The sequence below is a fragment of the Leptonychotes weddellii genome, chromosome 10 (assembly GCF_054177405.1).
Source record: "Leptonychotes weddellii isolate Sample4059 chromosome 10, ASM5417740v2, whole genome shotgun sequence".
NCBI lineage: Eukaryota > Metazoa > Chordata > Mammalia > Carnivora > Phocidae > Leptonychotes > Leptonychotes weddellii.
Window position 1 is genome coordinate 39,837,483 of NC_138378.1, and position 20,491 is coordinate 39,857,973.

The 20,491-nt window shown below is 43.1% G+C and overlaps 1 protein-coding gene across 9 annotated transcripts in view; it reads right to left on the reverse strand.

Moving 5' to 3' along the window:
- Nucleotides 1-20,491, reverse strand: part of RALGAPA2 (Ral GTPase activating protein catalytic subunit alpha 2) — a 308,387-nt gene that overhangs the window by 113,221 nt on the left and 174,675 nt on the right. For all 9 annotated transcript variants that reach the window (XM_081831950.1, XM_081831946.1, XM_081831942.1 and 6 more), the window contains 7 exons: nt 18,254-18,362; nt 11,810-11,920; nt 10,091-10,159; nt 9,667-9,804; nt 7,294-7,477; nt 1,608-2,379; nt 703-774 (listed from right to left, as the gene is read on the reverse strand). In XM_081831950.1, the coding sequence (XP_081688076.1) occupies nt 703-774; nt 1,608-2,379; nt 7,294-7,477; nt 9,667-9,804; nt 10,091-10,159; nt 11,810-11,920; nt 18,254-18,362 (1,455 nt within the window). The remainder of the gene's footprint in view (nt 1-702; nt 775-1,607; nt 2,380-7,293; nt 7,478-9,666; nt 9,805-10,090; nt 10,160-11,809; nt 11,921-18,253; nt 18,363-20,491) is intronic.

Here is a 20,491-nt window from a genome sequence, read left to right on the forward strand (position 1 = left end):
TTTTTTTTTTTTTAAACTAAGATTAAACAAGCAGTTTATTCAAGACTTTTAAGCACCTGTTATGTACCAAGCACTACACTTACTGTTGCCTGAGATGTTTTTGGAAGCACACATTTCCCCAAATCAAAAACTGGTCCTGAGTTCATCTGGAGAATTGCTTCTAAGATTGTACAGATAAGGGGCGGACCCGAGATTTGACCAGCTCTGAGAGGAAGGCTCACTACCAGGGAGTTACTAATTGAAACACACTGGTTTTAAGCTTGCCCACATTGTAGTGCAGAGACTACAGACAGTGCATTGGCACAGAGTTATGAAGTCAGACTCACTTGGTTCAAACAAAATGGTTACATGTGAGCACATGTGAGCACTGTCTGGGCCTTGTAAGCCTCTGCTCCTCATTGGAGAAAGAGGTGGCTACAGAGATTAAATGAGAATGAGTGTCCACTGGCTGCCACATGAAAAGGTCCTCAACCAAAGGCACAGATTAGATGGGAGCAATGACCTCTTTTTAGTGTAGCAAGCATGTAAGCTTATTCCTCAAGGGGAAAAACACCAAAGGTATGGCATGTGCAGACGTCACCAGATTCTAGTTACAGAATGACCTTTGGGTGTCTCTGTAGGGGTATTCATTCCTGCAGCTCTGTCATCCAAGCACACACAATGATAGGTAGGAAGGAAGTGGTCTGATATACTTTCACATACCACTGACGGGAGTCCAGATTTTTTAGCTCTCTCAACAGTTTTGAATTTTTCTTCAACAGATGGAAATTTTTTCTATTAAAAAAAAGAGATGGAAGAAAAGTTGTGTAATCACAGACCAATTCTGCCATTTCCAATCAATCAATTAACAAACCTACCTACTCATCCATCCACGTACCCATCCATAACCTTCCTCCTTCATGAAAGATTTGTGATCTGAGCCCACAGATGAACTCCATTCTCCCTAAGACATTCAAAGGTATCAAAATTCCACGAAATCCCATCCCTACCCATTGACACAGGATGGCTCTGAGGGGAAAGAGTGTTTCACTGACGTGTGTGTGCCTGTGCCTCTTTTCACTATCAGCTCTGCTGTGAATCCCTTCTCCCTACCTCTGCCCTTAGAAACCCCATTCCACTGTCAGGGCCCAGCTCAAACCCACCCCTTCCACAGATCACTGTCCCACACTTCGTATTGGATTAACTGTTCCTCTCAGACTCCTGAGTCATGCTGTCTTTCATCAGAGTCGTGCCAAGTCTACCTCCTTCACCAGACCTAAGGTGAGATGGTGGCTTATTCATCTTTGTAGTCCATTTGCATCTTTTGTGCCAACACAAGCAATTATGGACAGAGCAGTAATTAAAACACACATGCGCGCGCGCATGCACGCATACACAAAATGTCTGGTACCCTTGAAAATACACGAGATGCCTGAAATTCAACCTATGCATCAGTACAGCACAATTAGTTTCACTTGTAGCTCTAATTTAGCAGTAGAAAATAAGCTGCAAATGCAGAAAGAAAAATCTCCATTTCTATTCTCTGCTTCTCAAACCCCAAATTGAGGACAAGAACGCACACACAAACATAATGATAAAATAGGTGAAGGTCTAGAGAGGACTGTTACCTTCTGTCCCAAGAATTCATCCCCAGGTCATCGAGCAACAACCTGCAGAAATAAAAGGGTCCTCGTGGCTCTACTGGTGAGGGCTGCTCCTGGCTGGTGACTCTCATGGCCGAGTCAGAGTTACACCTCTGGATGTAGTCGTCTTCTTGGGCATTCTGGCGCAAAATGACCTCGATGATTTCCTTCTCCTGGTCATGGTTCATTCCCCGTGGGGGTGGGGAGGGCTCATTTAGATTTAGCTGTGATGGTAAAAGGCATTCAGGACTTGTATGGCCAATGTTTTCAAGTAATTTGTCGAGGACATCATCTCCCTCCTCACTTTGAGAAAAATCTTTCTGAGCTCCCAAAGCTTGAGGTTGCCAGCCCGAAATCAGAAATGCAGGATTTCTGCCACTGGGTGCTAAGCAGCCTTCCAATGGTCCATACAAAACCTTCCCATCCCAAGAGTACTTCCCTGAGATATCCCGCACAATGACTCTGACGTCTGACAGGGTACCCCCCCGCGAGGTGCCTGCTGGCCCTTCTGAGGGCGTTTGAAGGTAGGAGATGAGGGTGCTGTCATTCAGCACAAACAGCTGCAGGTTTGGGCTCCGGAACACCTCGGAGGACAGTTCGGGGGCCTCGGCGTGCACGTTGTCATGGTTCTCGCTGACCAGGCTGTGCAGCACGGCGGGGCCTCCACGCAGTGGGAAGTGACCCAGGTGGTTCACCAGGTGGGCCATCACCATGCGGGCGGTCAGAGGGATCAGCTCCAAACTCCTCCTCTTCCGCTCTGTGAGCCGGGGTAAGGCAACATAGCAGACAGTGGGGAAGGAAGCTTAAAATCTGTACTTGGAATATTGGATTTGGTTTAGTCTGGCCATTTTTTTTCATCTATTTTCTTTTTTGACACTAATTCTATTTGAATTAAAAGTACAATTTAAATAGATTGCTAGAAATAAGTCAACCAGAGAAAGACAATTATCATATGATCTGATATGTGGAATTTAAGAAACAAGGCAGAGGATCATAGGCGAAGAGAGGAAAAAGTGAAACAAGAGAGGGAGACAAACCGTAAGAGACTCTTAATCTTAGGAAACAAACTGAGGGTTGCTGGGGGGGTGGGGAGATGGGGTGGCTGGGTGATGGACATTGGGGAGGGTATGTGTTGTGGGGAGCACTGGGTGTAGTAAGACTGATGAATCATAGACCTGTACCCCTGAAACAAATAATACATTATATGTTAATTAAAATAAATAAATTAATTAATTAATTAATTAAACAGATTGCTAAAAGAACCAACTTCCATGAAGATCTCATTCTGAAAGGGACACTTAAAAATCTGTAGATACAGCAGTAAATGGGAGAAGTTCTCTGTCCTGAAAGAGCTGATGGTTCAGGGTGTTCTGGGAGGTGGAACCTGCAGCTGGAGAGGATCTGGTGGGAAAGGTGGTGGGCTGCGGGTCCAGGCCACAGAGGTTACCCCACTTCCCTCACCGGGGTAAAGGCAGATGCTGATGAGGAAATGAATCAAGCCTACAACATCACAGATGGATTCGAAGCAATCTTCTTTAAGATCGTTGCGACAGGGAGGGTATGTACTATGGTGAGTGCTGTGAATTGTGCAAGACTGTTGAATCACAGATCTGTACCTCTGAAACAAATAATGCAATATATGTTAAGAAAAAAAAAAGAAGAAGATAGCAGGAGGGGAAGAATGAAGGGGGGGAAATCGGAGGGGGAGATGAACCATGAGAGATGATGGACTCTGAAAAACAAACTGAGGGTTCTAGAGGGGAGAGAGGTGGGAGGATGGGTTAGCCTGGTGATGGGTATTAAAGAGGGCATGTTCTGCATGGAGCACTGGGTGTTATGCACAAACAATGAATCATGGAACACTACATCTAAAACTAATGATGTAATGTATGGTGATTAACATAACAGTAAAAAAAGATCGTTGTGACAATTTATGTTTTGTTGTTTGGGCATTTTAAATATTTAAGAGAATCTGGTGTATTAATTAACTCATGGAAATAGAAGGTTTTAACTGAATTTGCAGTTGATGATGAAATGCCTAAGAGCAACTGACTTACAAAATTTTTAAGGCTTCAAATGTGTGGAAAGACTGACACTAGCAGGTGAAGGTGGGCTCTGTGACATGCTGGCAGGGTAAGGGAGAAGCAGAGAAACAATCTGTAAGCATGGAGGGAGACAACCACTTAAGCTTCAGAGTGGTCAGGGAAATTGTAATCTGCCAAATTTAGAAAAGAACTGTGTGTTAATCCAAGAACAAGTGAAAATGAATTTTTAATTTCAAAAAAAAATATCACTAGATATTTAAATAAGGTAAGACTTATACTTTGGGCTTACAGGTTTAGGAAATACTTGGTTTCTAAATTCACAACGGAAAACTCAAATATTAATTAAACACAAATAACTCTACATTATGCTTTCTGATGCTAAACACCTTCCCTCTCAGACATTAAAAATTCAGTGAACTTATCTATGAAACATCAATTGTATGATGTATAAATCCTAGCAAGAAACAATCAACTCCTAGAGTGTAGGAACCTCGGTGATGACTAATGAACAGGATCATCCTGACTTTTCTTGAATTTCTTCTTAATTTTTGCTATTCAGTGAACAAGAAATCACTGTATTCAGTAATGTAAAATAAAATCTCACATGAAACTTGAGTTTTCATAAGCAAAGGTCATCTACATCCATCTCTGACATTCAACTGTCCTTCCTGACCCTTGTAGAAGAGTGTACGATTTCCATACAGCTGAGAAATTTAAACACCTCAACTAATTCCCTTGAAATCACAGTTATGAATGCTTTTGCTTTTGTGTCCATATTAACTTTTTCAAAAGTTACAGATGCTTTTTATTCATGCTTATCATTCCATATGAATATGCGCTCTGTCAGAAATGTTAATACCCCAAACAACACAGGCATGGCCCGCTGGGGGTTCAGGAGTCTATGGTGTAAGACAGCGCGTGGTGATGACTCGATGGAGCAGGCTATGGAACGAATGACAAAGGTCCAACTTGGTAAAGCCCAACGCAGACAATTACAATTGGAAAAGCAACTTTCCTCTGCTTTAACTTATATAGGTTGTGCTTTCAATTTGAGATACGTACAAATTTGTATTTTAAGGAACGTGTTTGAATTCTACAGTGGGAGATTAACTAGAGTCACACTAATCAAGTCATAAACTGTGACACACCCAATAAAAACTCCAAATATCTTTGGTATTGAAAAGTGGGAAGGGGAATATTTGTGAAGTAAAAATTGTTTTTTCCTTGCAGACTTCAGCTGCATCAACTGCCTGTGGTTCCCTGAAAAATAAAGAGAAAATCTAGACTCCATTCACGAGAAAACAATCTCATAACTTCCACAAACTATGAAAAAATATAATCCAAATATTTGTCTTATTTTACTAAATTTAGAGATAAAATAGAAAAGCAGTGATTTTAGTTTGTCTTTTAACTTTCAGTTTGTAAAGCTCCCCTCTTCTTTCTTTTTAAAGCAATTAGTTGTTAATGATGAGAAGTTTGCTTTTCCTTGAGCTGGGCCAGCAGCCACCTCAGCTGTTGGTAACTGAATGTGTCTCTTGCTTGTAACTATTTCAAAGTAGTATTTACATCAAATAGTACGTAATAGTGAATGAAAGAGTCACTTGAAAATAATAGATAAATATACAATATTGCTTCCCAGAAACATGTGAGAAAAAATAGTTTGGTCATGAATGATGAATTATGACACTGAATGAGAAAAAAAACTCTCAAATACGAGCACATTTTGTTTAACCTGGAATACTTCAGCTATCATCTTTAATTTTCCACTCATTCTTAAGAGGGTGTACCCACTCAGCAAGAGTGTCTGTGCATGCCAATATATTTTTAAGCTGCTTTGCTTTTTTATTTAAAGTGTTAGTGAATTTTAAAACTCCTTTGCCTCTGAAGTACAATTATTTTTAGTACCACAGAACTATGTTAGGACAAGCTTGTATAAGGTCTGAGGTTTTCTATAAAACTTTTCTGGACTGGACGATACCAGAGCCTTTGCCAATGACTGGTGCTCCCACTCCCGTCCTCTTCATCGTCACCTCACCCGTCCTCTTCCTCTCAGCCTAAACCATACTCCAGACTCTGCAGTCTTGCAAGCATAGCTCTGGACTCTGTGCCCTCACCTGAGGGAAGAATGTCTTGGGGGTCTGAACAGTCATCCCCAAATCACCTGCTCAGGCTTTCTGGCTACAGACTAACCTCCATGACCAAAATACTCAGCAAAACTCACCACCAAATGCTTAGCTGGGAAACAAAACAAAACAGCTCCGGTTTGGGCCCACTCTCCGTGATGTTTTTGAAGCACCTAGCACTGTTGACTTTTCTTGGCTCCTTTTTCCCTTTCTTCCCTCGACTTCTCAGAACTGACTCTTTCTGGGTTCTTTTTCCATTTCCCTGACTTTGCTTTCCTGGTGACATTCCCTCATTCCTTTTTCTTCTTTTTTTTTTTAAGATTTTATTTATTCATTTGAGACAAAGAGACACAGAGAGAGAGAGAGAGAGAACATGAGCAGGGAGAAAGGGAGAGGGAGAAGCAAGCTCCCCGCTGAGCCAGGAGCCCGATGTGGGGCTTGATCCCAGGACCCTGGGATCATGACCTGGGCCAAAGGCAGACACTTAACCATCTGAGCCACCCAGGCGCCCCCCTCATTCCTTTTTCTTTAACGTGTTTTTACTCCCAAGGTTCCACCCTTGGGCCTAGGTTTTAACTTGCTAAGTCTAACATTTTCATGGATGATTCAACACTCCACACCCACATTTTTTTTAACTTTTGAGACAATAGAAGATTCACATGCACTTGTAAGAAATAATACAGACAGATCCCAAATATCCTTCATCCCCCTGGTAATATCTTACATAGCATAGCTTTAGTACAGTATCACAATCAGGAAATTTTGATTGGTATCTTGATATGATATGGTACATTTGATATGATTCATCAATATTCAGAGTTTACTCATTTCACATGCACTATGTGTGTGTGTGTTTGGTTCTATGCAATTATTTCATATGTACAGGTGATATACCTACCTTTGGACTCACATTTCAAGGCCCAGAGATAGGCTCTTATCCTTTCAGGAAGAAGGGAGGTTGAGGAAGACATACAGCAGCAGTTCCTAATCCTGACAATACCCATATATTCTAAAACGGACCCTCTGCCATCAGCAGAGTGATCCTCAAACTGTGGCATGTAAATCCCCACCTCTCTATAATGTTCTCCTAGTCTGCAACCCTCCACGAGATCCTTTCAAAGTCTGCCCATCCTTCTAAGTCTGGCTTAGGTCCTTGCCCAAGGGAAGCCCCCATGGTGCTACTGGTCCACAAATGAGTCCTCTTGCATTAATCCTGTCTCTCCAGTTACACGTAAAGTTCCTCTAGGATAGAAATGAGCCTTTTTCTGTGGGTCTCACAGGTCTGAAAAATATAGGTCCTCAATACAAAATTCAGCTAAGATAGGAAAAGAGAGAGGAAGTGAAGAAACGAGAAAAAAAGAAACAAGGAAGGCAGAATTTACTATCACAGAAGAGTCTAGAAACCAGAAACTAGATTTTTAAAAATAATATAGCAAGCATGGGCAAAAGGCTACAATCTTTCCTTTTCTTGCCCATGAGAATTAATATTCTGAAGAATCTCACCCTCTTCAACTGTGAGCAGGTTGCCCAAATCTGCTGATGAATGATACTGGACTGGCTCCGAATTTTTCACATTTGCCAGTGGCAGGAAAGGATCGTAATCCGGGGAGGACAGGTCGGCCAGGGTCAGTGTGTAGTGACTCTGTTGGGTGTATGTGCTTGAGCCACAAACACAGCAGTGCAGAACCTGTGAAAAACAGAAGGGAATGTGTGCCGTGGATGCGACGAACCTCCTGTCTCCTGACAATCTGCCAAACCACAACACTTAGGAGGTAGGTAATACTTGAAGACATAGAATCCCTTCCATTCTAAAACATCTTCTTGCTATTTGCAAGTTTATTTTGCTCCTTTTACATCAATGCCAATAAATATATTCTCAAGACAAAAGGAAAGTGAAAGTTAAAAAGTGCTTATTTTGCCATAAGTCCTGCTGTGGTCCACCAGAATGTTCACAGATACTCTTTTTATGGTCCCAAACTCTACTACCCAAATGTCCATCAACAGTACAACAGATATAAATCATGGCATACTCTCACTGTGTATTACCAAATAGCAACAAGTGAAAAATCTGCAACTATTCACGAGTATGAATGAATCCTTCAGAAATAATGCTGAGTGAAGGACGCCAAGCACAGAAGCACATACTGCATAATTCCAGCTCTACAAAGTACAAAAAAAATCTACACTGTTAGACAGGCTAGCAGTTACCCTAGGTGTGTGCATGGAGATAGTGACTAGTACGGAGGCATGATGGGGGCTTCTGGGATACCAAGGCTATTCAGTTTCTCCAGCTGGGATCTGTTTTCACAGGTGTGATCACTTTGTGAAAATTCATCAAGCTCTCACTTATGACTGAAGCACTTTTCCGGATGCGTATTATACTTAATAAAAAGTTTCTTTTAAAGATACAATAATGTTATTAAATAAATTTGTGAATCATGTTAACTAGGAGGTGACTCTTTTATTGGTAAAACAATTTTAAGAGAAATCTTTTAAGAAAAGAAATATCAGAAAAGAGATAAATTTAAATGACTGTGGCTACTTTACTTGGTCAAGTCAGGCCTCAAATAGGTTTTATAAGCCACAAAGATGACAGAAGTATCTAATGAATCCTAACAGTTATTAAAATTTTTGACCACTAAAGAAACCATTTAAAAATACACAATACTTTTTAGTAGAATTTCAACCGTGTTAAGTGTCTTTTCCCCTTGTATCCGATACATTTTAAAACAAGGCAACACAGTAATAAGTTAATGACCTGGAATTTTTTTTTTTTAAAGGTTATTAGTAGGGGCCCCTGGGTGGCTCAGTTGGTTAAGCGCCTGCCTTTGGCTCAGGTCATGATCTTAGGGTCCTGGGATCGAGCCCCGCATCGGGCTCCCTACTCAGTGGGGAGCCTGCTTCTCCCTCTGCCTCTACTGTTCCCCCTGCTTATGTTCTCTTGCTCACTCTCTCTCTCTCAAGTAAATGAAATCTTTAAAAAAAAAATGTTATTAGTAAAGGTTTGTTACTAAAAAAATAAACAAAATTGTCTCTACTAGTAGTAATTATTCAATGGATACACAAGTGCTAAATTCATAAATAAAGCTTTCACAGGAGGGACTGTAAAGCAAATATAGGATAATACAGAGTCCAGAGCAAACACCATACCTACGTATCAGTAGGGGGTGAAATTCAAGTATTTTGAGTACGATAAAAATGATGAGACTAAATACTTTCATGTTATATATTTCCTTAATTTATTTCTTAAGATCTTGGGGTGCCTAGGTGGCTCAGTCGGTTAAGCATCGGCTCAGGTCATGAGCTCAGGGTCCTGGGATGGAAACCTGAGTCGGGCTCCCTGCTCGGTGGAGAGTCTGCTTCTTCCTCGCCTCCCTGCTTGTGCTCTCTCTTGCTATCTCTATCTCTTTCTCTCAAATAAATAAATAAAATCTTAAAAAAATTTATTTCTTAAGATCTTTTAAACAAAGAGACTACTGAGACCTTTATACTTTTTCTTCCTTTGATAAGCAGATTTTTGTCAAACTATGGCTATAAATATTCCTACAATATAAACAGTTCTTTTTAAAATTAAGTAGAGAGAGACCATGTTACATGAAAATTTTGGGGGGGGTGGTTTCTGGTCAAATTGTAGTTGTTTAAAGATGGAAGTCATGTGAAAATGCAGGCTTCTTTCACTTGGTAACCATTGCTTCTCTACCATAATATCTGCTCCGTTTTCACTACTTAAATTATTCATTTCTTCTAAAATGCTTCAGCCCCTTAGTATATGCTTTTCAAAAGAGCACAAATAAGTAAATGTATAAAACATATTTTGGTAATTCTCTGATGCTGAAGTCTATATTCTATGCCCCTGAGGCCCAAATGGAGACTCACCCTATAGATATAGTCCAGCAAAGGGGCTCTGGATGAGTGCTGCCCCTCCAGGGCCGCCGTGGACACTGGGCGGAGAAGGGTGCTCACTGGCAATGCCATGCACCAGTCCAAGAGGCAGAGTAGCAAGGACACGATAAACTGGAAGAGGAGACAGGCCCAGTAACATAAACTGCAATCTTTCAAACTTCACTACATGTAATAGCAAACAACAGAACTGTCCCTGCACAATAATAATTATTCAGTGGACACACAAATGCAAAAGAAATAAATGAATAAATGAAAGTTTTCACAGGGGAGACTGTTAGGACCAATACAGAAGAATACTATAAAGGATATCCCTACATAGAAAATTATTTATCATTTTGTCTTACATTAAAAAAAAAAAAACAAACTCTGGAAAAAACTTAGCTGATGTGCCACCTACCTTTTTATCTGTTTCCACTGAGGAGTACTCTGCACTTGGTAAAAGAAAAGCAATTGTGGCCACAAGGATCTGCATAAAAGACAAATCCCCAATGAAACAGACCATAGCAATAGTTTGGGAAACCATATGATAAGAGTCCCAAGATGGCCTTGCACTAAACCCAGCTTGGTGCCAATTCGCTAGAGAAAGGTGACAAAAAGCAGAGAGCCACTTTAGAGCTCTCTCCGGTCCTGAAAATCAGGAGAAAGTGATAGAGCCTTGCCCAGGCTCCACTCCACTCTACTGGTGCTGAAACTGGGGGCCCCAGAGGAAGGAACATTTCTCTCTGTGGTCACACAATTCCCATCATCATCCTCTACACTTCACACAATGAAAGTAAAAAATATTTTCAAAAATAACTATGAAAATGCTCCCATTTGATTTTCTTATAAACCATTCAGGTCTCCATCTGTTGTCCTGGTGTAAAAGCACCCCTTGCATTCTCAAAGGTATTCCTCTTTCGATGATAAACTATAACTGATCTTTGAACAACCCAGGGATTAGGGGTGTTGACCCCCTGACTTCCCTCAAATTTAAATACTAATAGCCTACTACTGGCTGGAAGCCTCATCAATAACATAAACAGTTGATCAACACATATTTTATATGTTAGTTGTATACTATGCTGTATTCTTACAATAAAGTAAGCTAGAGAAAAGAAAATGTTAAGAAAATCATAAGGAAGAGAAAATACATTTACAGTCCTCTACTGTATTTATCCAAAAAATCCACATACAAATGGACTTATGCAGTTCAAACCCGTGTTGTTCAAGGGTCAACTGTACACAGTTGCCCTAAAACACAACTTTACAACTTGCAGCATCTGATATTCCTGTGTCCAGAGCTCTGTTCCACTCTAGGTCACCTAGAGAACTAAGTGATCTCACTGGTGAAATCCGTCTAGGGCTGAGAGAAAATAAATCAGTATCACTTCCTCTCTCCCTGTAATACCACACAGAGATAAATCAAATTTCCTTGAAGAGTTACCACTGGATGTGTAAAGAACAGGGCATGTTTCAAAAAGTGTAGCTTTCAAAACTGGCAGGGATGGATGTGCCTTATATGCAGGCACCTACAGAGGGGAGGGTACCCGCTTCTGTACAGGCAAGCACCCTCAGATGGAACTGACCTCCAGGATATCATCACTGGGATGATTCTTCCTGTTCCTTCTGTCCTTCTCTCCCACCAACTACCCTCACCACCCCTCTCTCCCCAAGGGTATTACAGTAGTAATCACATTACAGCTGGGTAATCACGCTATGGCAGAAAGCGTGGTCCGGGGCTTCAGTCTGGGAAAGACTCCTGTTTCATACAACAGTCCCCCCCACTCCCTGCCCCTGCATGGAGGGCATCATAACCAGCTGCCTACTCCTTGTTGGCACCATCCAAATTACTCTCGATGAATGAAGCTCAATCTACAAAAGGTCTCTTTGTTGTGGTCGTGTCTGCCTTTCAAACTCCCCAAGTGTGAGACTCTGCCCTGAACACTGGTGGCTTCTTTACGTAGTGCCTGAAATCACAGCTGAGAAGGGCCAGTGCTATTTACTCTTAAAACGAATGACTCGTATGGCAATGTAATAGACAGTTCTCTAACAATTATGTGAGTATCTGTAATTCATTAAATACCGCATAGAGTAAGAGGGAAATGCTTATGTTTTAGCATTACAGGAAAAGACTTACTTCTGCAATTTTCCGAGGCAGAGAGGTTTCAAACATCTGAAGCTTTTCCCAGTAGGAAACCAGCAACTGAAGAACATCACAGGCCACCTGAGCCACGATTTTGTTAGAAAACTATAAAAAGAAACAAAACCCCAAATGAAAGGACTGAACTTAACATGTACATTTGTCCTGAGGAAGAAAAGAACAGGCATTTCTTTCCAGCGATATTTAGGGATACATTTTCTTGTTTGGCATTCAGTTTTTGAAAAATGTGTCCTGGTACCAGATAGTTTGTATATGATCGCCATCCTGTAACTGCCTCTTGTCCAGACTAGCTGTATTAATTTATGTAATGTTCTGCAGAAACAAGTAGCTGTTGTTCAGTCATAGAAAAATTAAAACCATAATTTCAGATGCCTCATGCAGATCACACAAATCATAGTTTTGACAATGAGAGGAAATTAAAATGTAGTCCATTACTGAGTATTCCCTATGTGCTGGACATTTTACAAGAATTTCCTCATTTTCACATTGATAAATCTTCATTAGCAGCTCTGCAAGGTAGACGTGGTCTTCACTTTACACCTGGAGAAACAGGGACTGAGCAAGTGACTTTCTATCTTCTAAAATTAAACTGAACCTGCATGTGTAATGTACTAAGAAATGTGAAACTTTGGCTACTGCAAGAACATTAGTCATATGTTCTGGTGTATCCAATTACTTTGAGTATGTTTTTGGAGTCTGGTGTGTGTCCAAGGTCCTCTGGATGCTCCCATTTCTTGTGAGATGGCATATCAATGGGGAGGGATGGTGCCTACAAGGTCCACTGGCTGGGGTGGATGAAACAGATGAAGGTACCCTGTACCTCTCTCCCTGGCCAGAACCTGGGACTACTCTGCTATCCACACCTCATTATTTACAGAAGAAGGGTTTGTCACTGATTTTGGGCCCCTGTCCAGGGAAACCTCTGGATATGTAGTTTAGTTTTTTCCACTCCAGGAGCTCCAAGTCCCATCAAGCAGATCCCAATTGACCTTAGGACCACATAGACACAGAAAAGTCAACATTTAGCATCTCAGTGTAAATGCACAGGACAAAGAAATTAAGGCAAAGGGGATTCATTTGAATTCTAGGATAAACACTTCCTGACTGCCCCTTCCTGATAGGCACAAAGTACACCCAGGGCAAGAGCATCTGTGCTCAAGCTCTTCAGAGCCTGGCCTCTAAGCCTCAGATGACCTGATGCTCATAGGCTTCTTTCAATCCCTCAAATACTGGCTTGCTTCTGCCCCAGGGCCTTTGCACTTGCTCCCTGCTTTGCCTGGGACACTCATACTCCAGGTCTGCATGTTGCTGGCACTGCCACATCTTTCAGATCATGGCACTAAATGTCTCCTCCCTGAGGCCACCATGCCCATTTGAAGGAGTGGCAGCCCACCTGCTCCAGCTCTTCAGCTTCATCCTATTTCCCTCTTATAGTTCCCTTATGGCATTAAGGGCTATCAAGCTGATCCTCTGTATTTGTCTGCCTATTCTTTCATGTGTTTAATTTTTCCACATCTTGTTCACCATTATATTCTTTTTTTTTTTTTCTAAAGATTTATTTATTTATTTGACAGAGAGAGACACAGCGAGAGAGGGAACACAAGCAGGGGGAGTGGGAGAGGGAGAAGCAGGCTTCCCGCTGAGCAGGGAGCCCAATGCGGGGCTCGATCCCAGGACCCTGGGACCATGACCCGAGCTGAAGGCAGATGCCCAACAACTGAGCCACCCAGGCGCCCCCACCATTATATTCTTAATGCCTTGCACAGCCCCCCGAGGAGTAGCCATGGTGAATATGAGGTGAAGATGGAACTGAGGGAGTGAAGAACATTGAGTGTGTTTCTGCTGCATCACAGTGGTCAAGTCATGGGGTGGAAACAGAAGGCCGGCATGGCTCTTACATCTGGAATGTGGAAGCACACAAGAGGATGACAAGGAAATGAGAGGTCTGGTAGACCAGACAACAAGCCTCTGGGCAGAGGGGTAAGGTGTGAGAGAGGGGGCAGATAGCAGAGAGGACGTGTTGTGGGGGGGAAGGAGAGCTGAGCTTAGCCTGGAAGAATGCAGAGGGAGAGTGTCTCCGTGCACCAGGGCCCCGCGGCAGGCCAGGCTGGGCTGGATGGCTGCAAGTGGGGTGGTATTAGTCCCACATGAATGCTGGGGGGGGGGGGGATAAATCACTCACTCACTCACTCACTCAGCACATATTCATGGAATAAGGACAATGTGCCAGCACTGATGGTGACACATGGTAGCTGCACTTGTGGTTGGCACGGCAGAAGGGATAGGTTGTTGAATCACTTTGTGTTGTACACCTGAAACTAACACCACATTGTGTGTCAGCTATACTCAAATAATAATAAAAAAAAGTAATCAACCCTACTCCCCCAAAAAAAACATACGATGAAAAGAATTCTGGGAAATGCTGTCCAGGCTCAGCTAAACTGACAAGTACTAAGGCCCCAGCTCCCCCGCTGCCCCGACACCACACTCCGCCCCACGTACCAACATCTTGCTCTTCAAACATATGCCAGTTCATGGGCGCCTCAGAGCCTTGGTCCTTGGTGCTCCTTCTGCCTGGAGTGCCCCTTTCCCAGACACTGCCTAGCTCCTTCTCACTATTCCTTTCTGCACTCACATGCCACCTTCTTCCCACTAGAGAGGGTCTCTTGCTCCCGGATGCTCTCTAAGTGTGTAGTTGCTTGGCCAGTGTCAATTACCCCCTCTCTCTTTAACTAATAGTAGATCTTTTTCCAGGTGCAAGTCCCCTCTCCCAGCTCCAGCAATGTGCCCTAACTGGCTGCAATAAATGAGAAGATTTTATTCCCAGCCTCAGTCACTGGCACAGGGATGAGGGAGAAACCTCAGCTAATGCATCTCAGTAGCCCTTACTAGAACGCTGTGAAGAAAGTCCTGCTGAACCCAAACAAGGACATGTAGGACCCTGACTCCTACTGGCATACATCTTCCAACCCTGTGGGCATCCCACCCTAAGATGAAGCCATCTCTGTGAACTACAGAGCAGAAGAGTCAGACAATTAGGTCAGTGTTGATGCTGTTAATCTCCTGGATCAACCAACCTCACTCTTCCATACCCATGTATTTTCCAGCAATATGAACCAATATACTCCCATGCTGTTTAAGCCAAAAAAGAAAAGCAAAGCATAGGGCACAAGATGAACAGGGCAGATATAGTCCCTACTCTGAAAGACTAACAATCTTGGGAACAGCCAGGGACCTGTTCGTGTATGTCCCTGAATGCCATGCTAAGTATTCTAGTCTGTGGGTGGCTTGGTCAGGCCTTGTGAGGACAGATGCCTCTGGTGGCAGTCTGGAGGACAGATCTGTGGGGGCCAGACTAGGGCCATGGAGTTGAAGGGCACCACCTGGAGGCTCAGGTATTGGCAGAGGGAGCCAGCCCGGGTGAGAGATGGCCCTAGGGCAGCAGAACTCTATGACTGAAGATGGTGGTGGGATAAGGAGGAGGAGACAGTTAATGATGGGGTAAGAGAAGGAGCAACAGGTGAGGCTGAGGGTAGGGGCTCAGGCTGGGCTGCCTGGGAGGCAAGGTGGGCAGCTCACATGAGCCAGAGCCAAAGGCGACACTCTAGTGCCCTTGGCCCACATCCTGGATGGGACACCTAAGTAATTACAGCTCAGGCTTAGAACACTCCCCTGCCATCCTTGCTGCCCACAACACTACCCCACCAGACACAACCAGCTGGGTGGAAATCTCCAAAGCAAAGGAAGAAAGCCATCCTAAAAGTGCCTATGCAGTGCACTGCTCTCGTTTACTGCTGAGGCTGCTGGCTGGTTTTCATTGATGCCCCCTGGGGAGCATTTCCAGCCTCGTCTGACCACGCCCTTCCCACATCAGAGGAAACACCCAAGTCAACCTTGTCAAGTGTTCCTGAAGGGCAGGGTCACAGCAAAGCGGTGCCCAGAGCCATGTGGAATCCATAAGGCAGGAAGCCCTTCCAGGGCTCATGCTCCCTGTGCTGCTGGGGCTGGGGCCTCCTCCCAGCAGAGCCCTGAGCCTCCCTGAGGCCCCTCTTCTTAGAGTTGTTCCCTGTGGCAACACTCTCCCTGCTAGGCCCTCAGTTCTTTGAGATTTATGTGCCACCTCCTTCAGTAAAAGTACCAACTGGCACAGGAACACAGACATCAGAGGGAGTCAGGCAGGGAGCTGTCCCAGGAATTACATCCATGAGTTTTCCTCTGCTATTCCTAATGGTTAACGGGAGGCTGATTTGGCCGACCTTGGCCCTCTGATTTCTTTGCAATTCAAGCTGGAGTGAGTTCCTTGGCCTTCTTCAGTTGCCTTCTCTCTTACCTCTAAAATGGGGGGAGCCAGAGCACCTACAGGGGCGGGGGGCTTCCATGGGACAGTCCTTGCACTGTGTTGGGATGCCCCTGACAGAGTCCAGGCTCCATGCATTCTTTTTCTGGTGCGTTATGTTTTTCCTCATCATTATAGAAAAAGTAAAGAAATTTCTGAAAATGTGGAAAACTACAATGACAAAATGTAAGCCCTCATATCCTTCTACTTTTGTTATCAATTTCCATCTCTCTTCTGTACGACATAGAACCACATAGGGTAGAAGGATAGCTATATAGATATTTCCACATATCTCCTTCATTCTCAGACACCACTGAATTATTAACAGCTTTTCCAGGAAAGGGGTAGAGGTGGGGAAGCCACACTACACTCAACATTTGAAAAACAGATCTTAGAATTGAGAAAATAGGATACTAAAAAAATTAGACTCTGCATAGATATACAATTGCTATCCAACTTTTTCTTCAGTATAGTTACATGTGAATATTTCACCATGGCTTTTGCAGTTGTGCAAAAGCCCAGACAAGGGGTCAGGGTGTCCTGGGTTTGACCCTGGCCAACTCTTTACTTCCCAGTCAGCTCATTTTCCACAACTGTGATGCGGAGGTGGCAGTAACCCTTCACCTCATAGGGTGGTTCTAAGGATTAAAGGCAACCACAAAGGTCAGCACCCTGCTCAGGCCAGAGGGAGCACTCCTAATTGATCCTGGTTCGATCAATTTTCCAATCCTCGCCAGAGGGATCAGCAACAAGTGTTTCTCCAGCTCATGATAGAACCGGCACGCCCAGGTGTGGAGGAGGAGAGAACAGCAGGACGGGGTGACAGAGGCGGGTGGTCAGAAGGCATCAAGCTTGGCCAGGAAGGGGAGTGGGTGAGGAGGCTGCCATGAAATGAGGTTGAAAAGCAGGCAGGGGCTAGACCAGAGGGCTGGATGCCAAGCCATGGGCAGGGGATGCCCCCGGCTGGTTATCCTGTGGGCTGAATCACAAAGGGTGACACAGGGGCTGTCAATGGGCTGGTGATGACTGTCCCAGTGTCAGCCACAGTGGCGGTTACTACTATAGCAGCACATGACGAGCAGTAAAGAAGGGCAGGCCTGAGCCTGGGCGCTGCTATCAGACAGTTCAGGGTTTGAACTTTGGCTTGGCCAGGCTCCAGAGCCTGGAATGAGCTCCTTAGCTCTCCTGCACCTCAGTTCCTCCCTGTAAAATGGGACAACTGTCTCACAGCTGAGAACTTCCACAAACTCCCAGCACAGTGCCTGGCAGGGACTGGGCACTCACTGGTTCTGCGGGTATAATGACAGCAGTGCTAATTATTACCACCGTTTGTAAGCAGGAGCCAGAAAAGGACCTGGCAGGATTTGGGCTCTGATTTAGGAAGTGGCCTAAGAGTATGTACAAAGGTTTTGTTTTTCATGTTACACAGATCTGCTCTTGGGGCCATCGCTTATCCCTGCATGGCTATGGGCTCATGACCTGATTCCTCTGGGCCTTGCTTTCCTCTGGTGTGACATAGGGATGGTACTATCTACCTTGCAGAGCTGCTGTTGTGAAGGTTATAGAGACTGTACCATGAACCCAGCCCAGCGTGACTGCCCAGTGAATGGCAGCTCTTCTTTTCCTTAACAAAGCAAAGGAAGAAAGCCATCCTAAAAGTGCCGAGACCCAGTCAGACAGTGAGCACTCAGGACCGCTAACCAGGAGCTGTCAGGTCTCTCCCAGTTCCACTGAAGAGGCCAGGGCATGAAATCCCAGCTTCCTGTCACTATTACCAGCAGATGACAGTTGTGCTGCCTGCCACAGGGAGTGCCCAGCTACCAGAGGAACCCTGTTCAGCCGCAGGGCTTGGTCCAAGAACATTCAGGCTATGGATGGCCAGGTTGCAGCCACCAGTGGGGAAGCAGCTGTTGGTGGCCTTTCTTGGGAGCCTCACAGAACGTTCAACATGGCTCTCAGAAAAACAATTTTTGATTCAAAATCTCTCACGTACAGGAAAATAACGATGGGCTAATTCAAACTAGAACTGGTTGACTATCTGGGATCCAGCTTACTGTCAAATACACATCACGGATTGGTAATACCTTCAAAGTGACGCCTATCACATTGATGGCCTCTTTCAGCTGAGGATGGCTTGTACACTGTGCCAGTTCTTCGCATATCCAGACCCCGAGGGAGCAAATGGCAATGCATCTTTTGAAAAAGAAGGAAAAGGAGGGAAACTCTCAAAAAATTTAATATATTTTCTTGGTATTTTAAAGTGACAAAGTATTTTAAATCTTTTTTACAAAGTGGCCAAAATTATAGGTATGTTAACAGAATGTCTTCCTGAGGAAAAAGATAAGGTACCCTCAATAGTTCAGTTTTCAGGACAAATAGAAATAGTGATATTGGTTAGTAATTAAATATTTAATGAAATAAGTGGTCTATATCCTGTTCATAGTCACAGAGCACAAATCAGCTATTTTTGCTGACACTTTAAATTACGTTGTATTGCTTCAAGAGAGTTTTGAGGAAGAATCAAAAACATGAATCTTAGAAAATGGTTGGAAATCGAGTTTGTAATTGTTTTTCTTACAATTAAATATACAACACCTACTACAAACAGAAGACAAACCCCACACTTCATTGTAAAAAATATTGGAATACAACTTTCAGAATCAGCTGCACTGTTACTGCTTTTAAACAATGTGTTAGGACAAAGCCTTCTTCAAGTTGCACAGTCCTTTAAAAATTACCTTTTTCAATTATAAATCAATTTTAAGTGGTGATTATCTTTGAAATTGATATATTCTAATCTTTTGCAATGATCAAAAAGTCATATTCCTGTTAATCTTTTCTGAATGCCCACGTATAAAATTAAAATACTTGCTCCCAAACCTGCTCACTTTCAGAACAAAAGGGGTTTTCAAGCCACTACTCGAAACCAGACATTAGCTGTGTATGTATATGTTGTTCTTTGTAAGAAGAGGTCACATTACCAGTGCCAATTAAACTGAACATACTGCTCAGCTCTCCACAGTGCAAGTTCTTTGTATTCAGTATAATCCAGCTATTAAAATAAATATATTTTGAGGTTTTTAAAACCACCATGTTTCACTGGATTCTCACCTCTTTAAATTAGGATAGATAAAGTGCTTCAGAACACATTTATTAAAAGCTCTTTGGAGACTACGTGACCTTCTGCCAAAATGCACTCAGGATAAGCATGCAGCCCAATTTATAAGGTGTGCCTGGTCTTTCTGGATTCTCCAACGCCAGCATTATACAGGAGTTCCACACAGTTCAAACCCTCAGCTTTCCTTACTGTATAGAACTGTCTCCTCTTGCCTGATTTCTATACTGATTCTCAGTCCAGAAACTGCACTCTCTGTCATGTATTCTATTTGCCTCTTTATCTTGCCCCAGCTTAACTCAGACTCTGATTGTTCAACCCACTAAAATCTATCTAACTTGGAGTTATACCCCAAATCGTATTTTTACCACTTTAAGAGCCTCTCTTCCTTTGCAGGCTTGCATGTCTCTCTCTCTCTCTCTCTCTCTCTGTGTGTATTAATACACACACTTTTTTTTTTTTTTACAACCCATTAACCTATCTGTTAAATGTAATTCATTAAGAGCAAAGATCTCTCATTTCTTAGGAACACCTGCATTACTCTGTAACTATTAGCCTTGCACAGCAGAGAACATTTGTGACCCATAAAATGGTTTCATAATGTGAACTACTCTCACCTGCCTCGAGTTTTAAAGCCACACTAGCTTATCGCAGCTCTTCAATGCTATTTTCTCTCTTTGAAATTTATCATTTAGCATTCCCATTTAGCATCTTCCTATTCTGGTACTCTCAGGTATTCCTTTTGGCTTTGAGTTTCTGTCAGTTAAGTTCCCTGTATCCCAAATGTGTCCTTTGTGATCCCAAATGGGTTCTATCTCCCAAGACTTTTTTTTAAGCTAATGGCAGGACCACCTTCACCCTCCTTTGTATGCCAACCCACTCTCTGGAGACTGTTTGCTACTCTGCCATCTCACACCACTCCAGTTTATGTAACAGAAACTTACTATTTTTTCTTGACTTTTCTACATTATCACTCGTAATTTTAACTATCTTCTCTCATAATTATCCTCCATTTATTTGAAATCTTGGTCATATTTCTGCTTATCTGCACTTGCATGACCTCAATTTCATTGTCTAACTCCATGTTTTATATACAGCTGATAAAGACAGAGCATACCATACACATTTCTATTCTATTTTTCACTCCACAGAAATTTGGCTTTCTACAGTAAAGAAAAAGAGGAGGGGGAAGGTATTGCCAAGACAT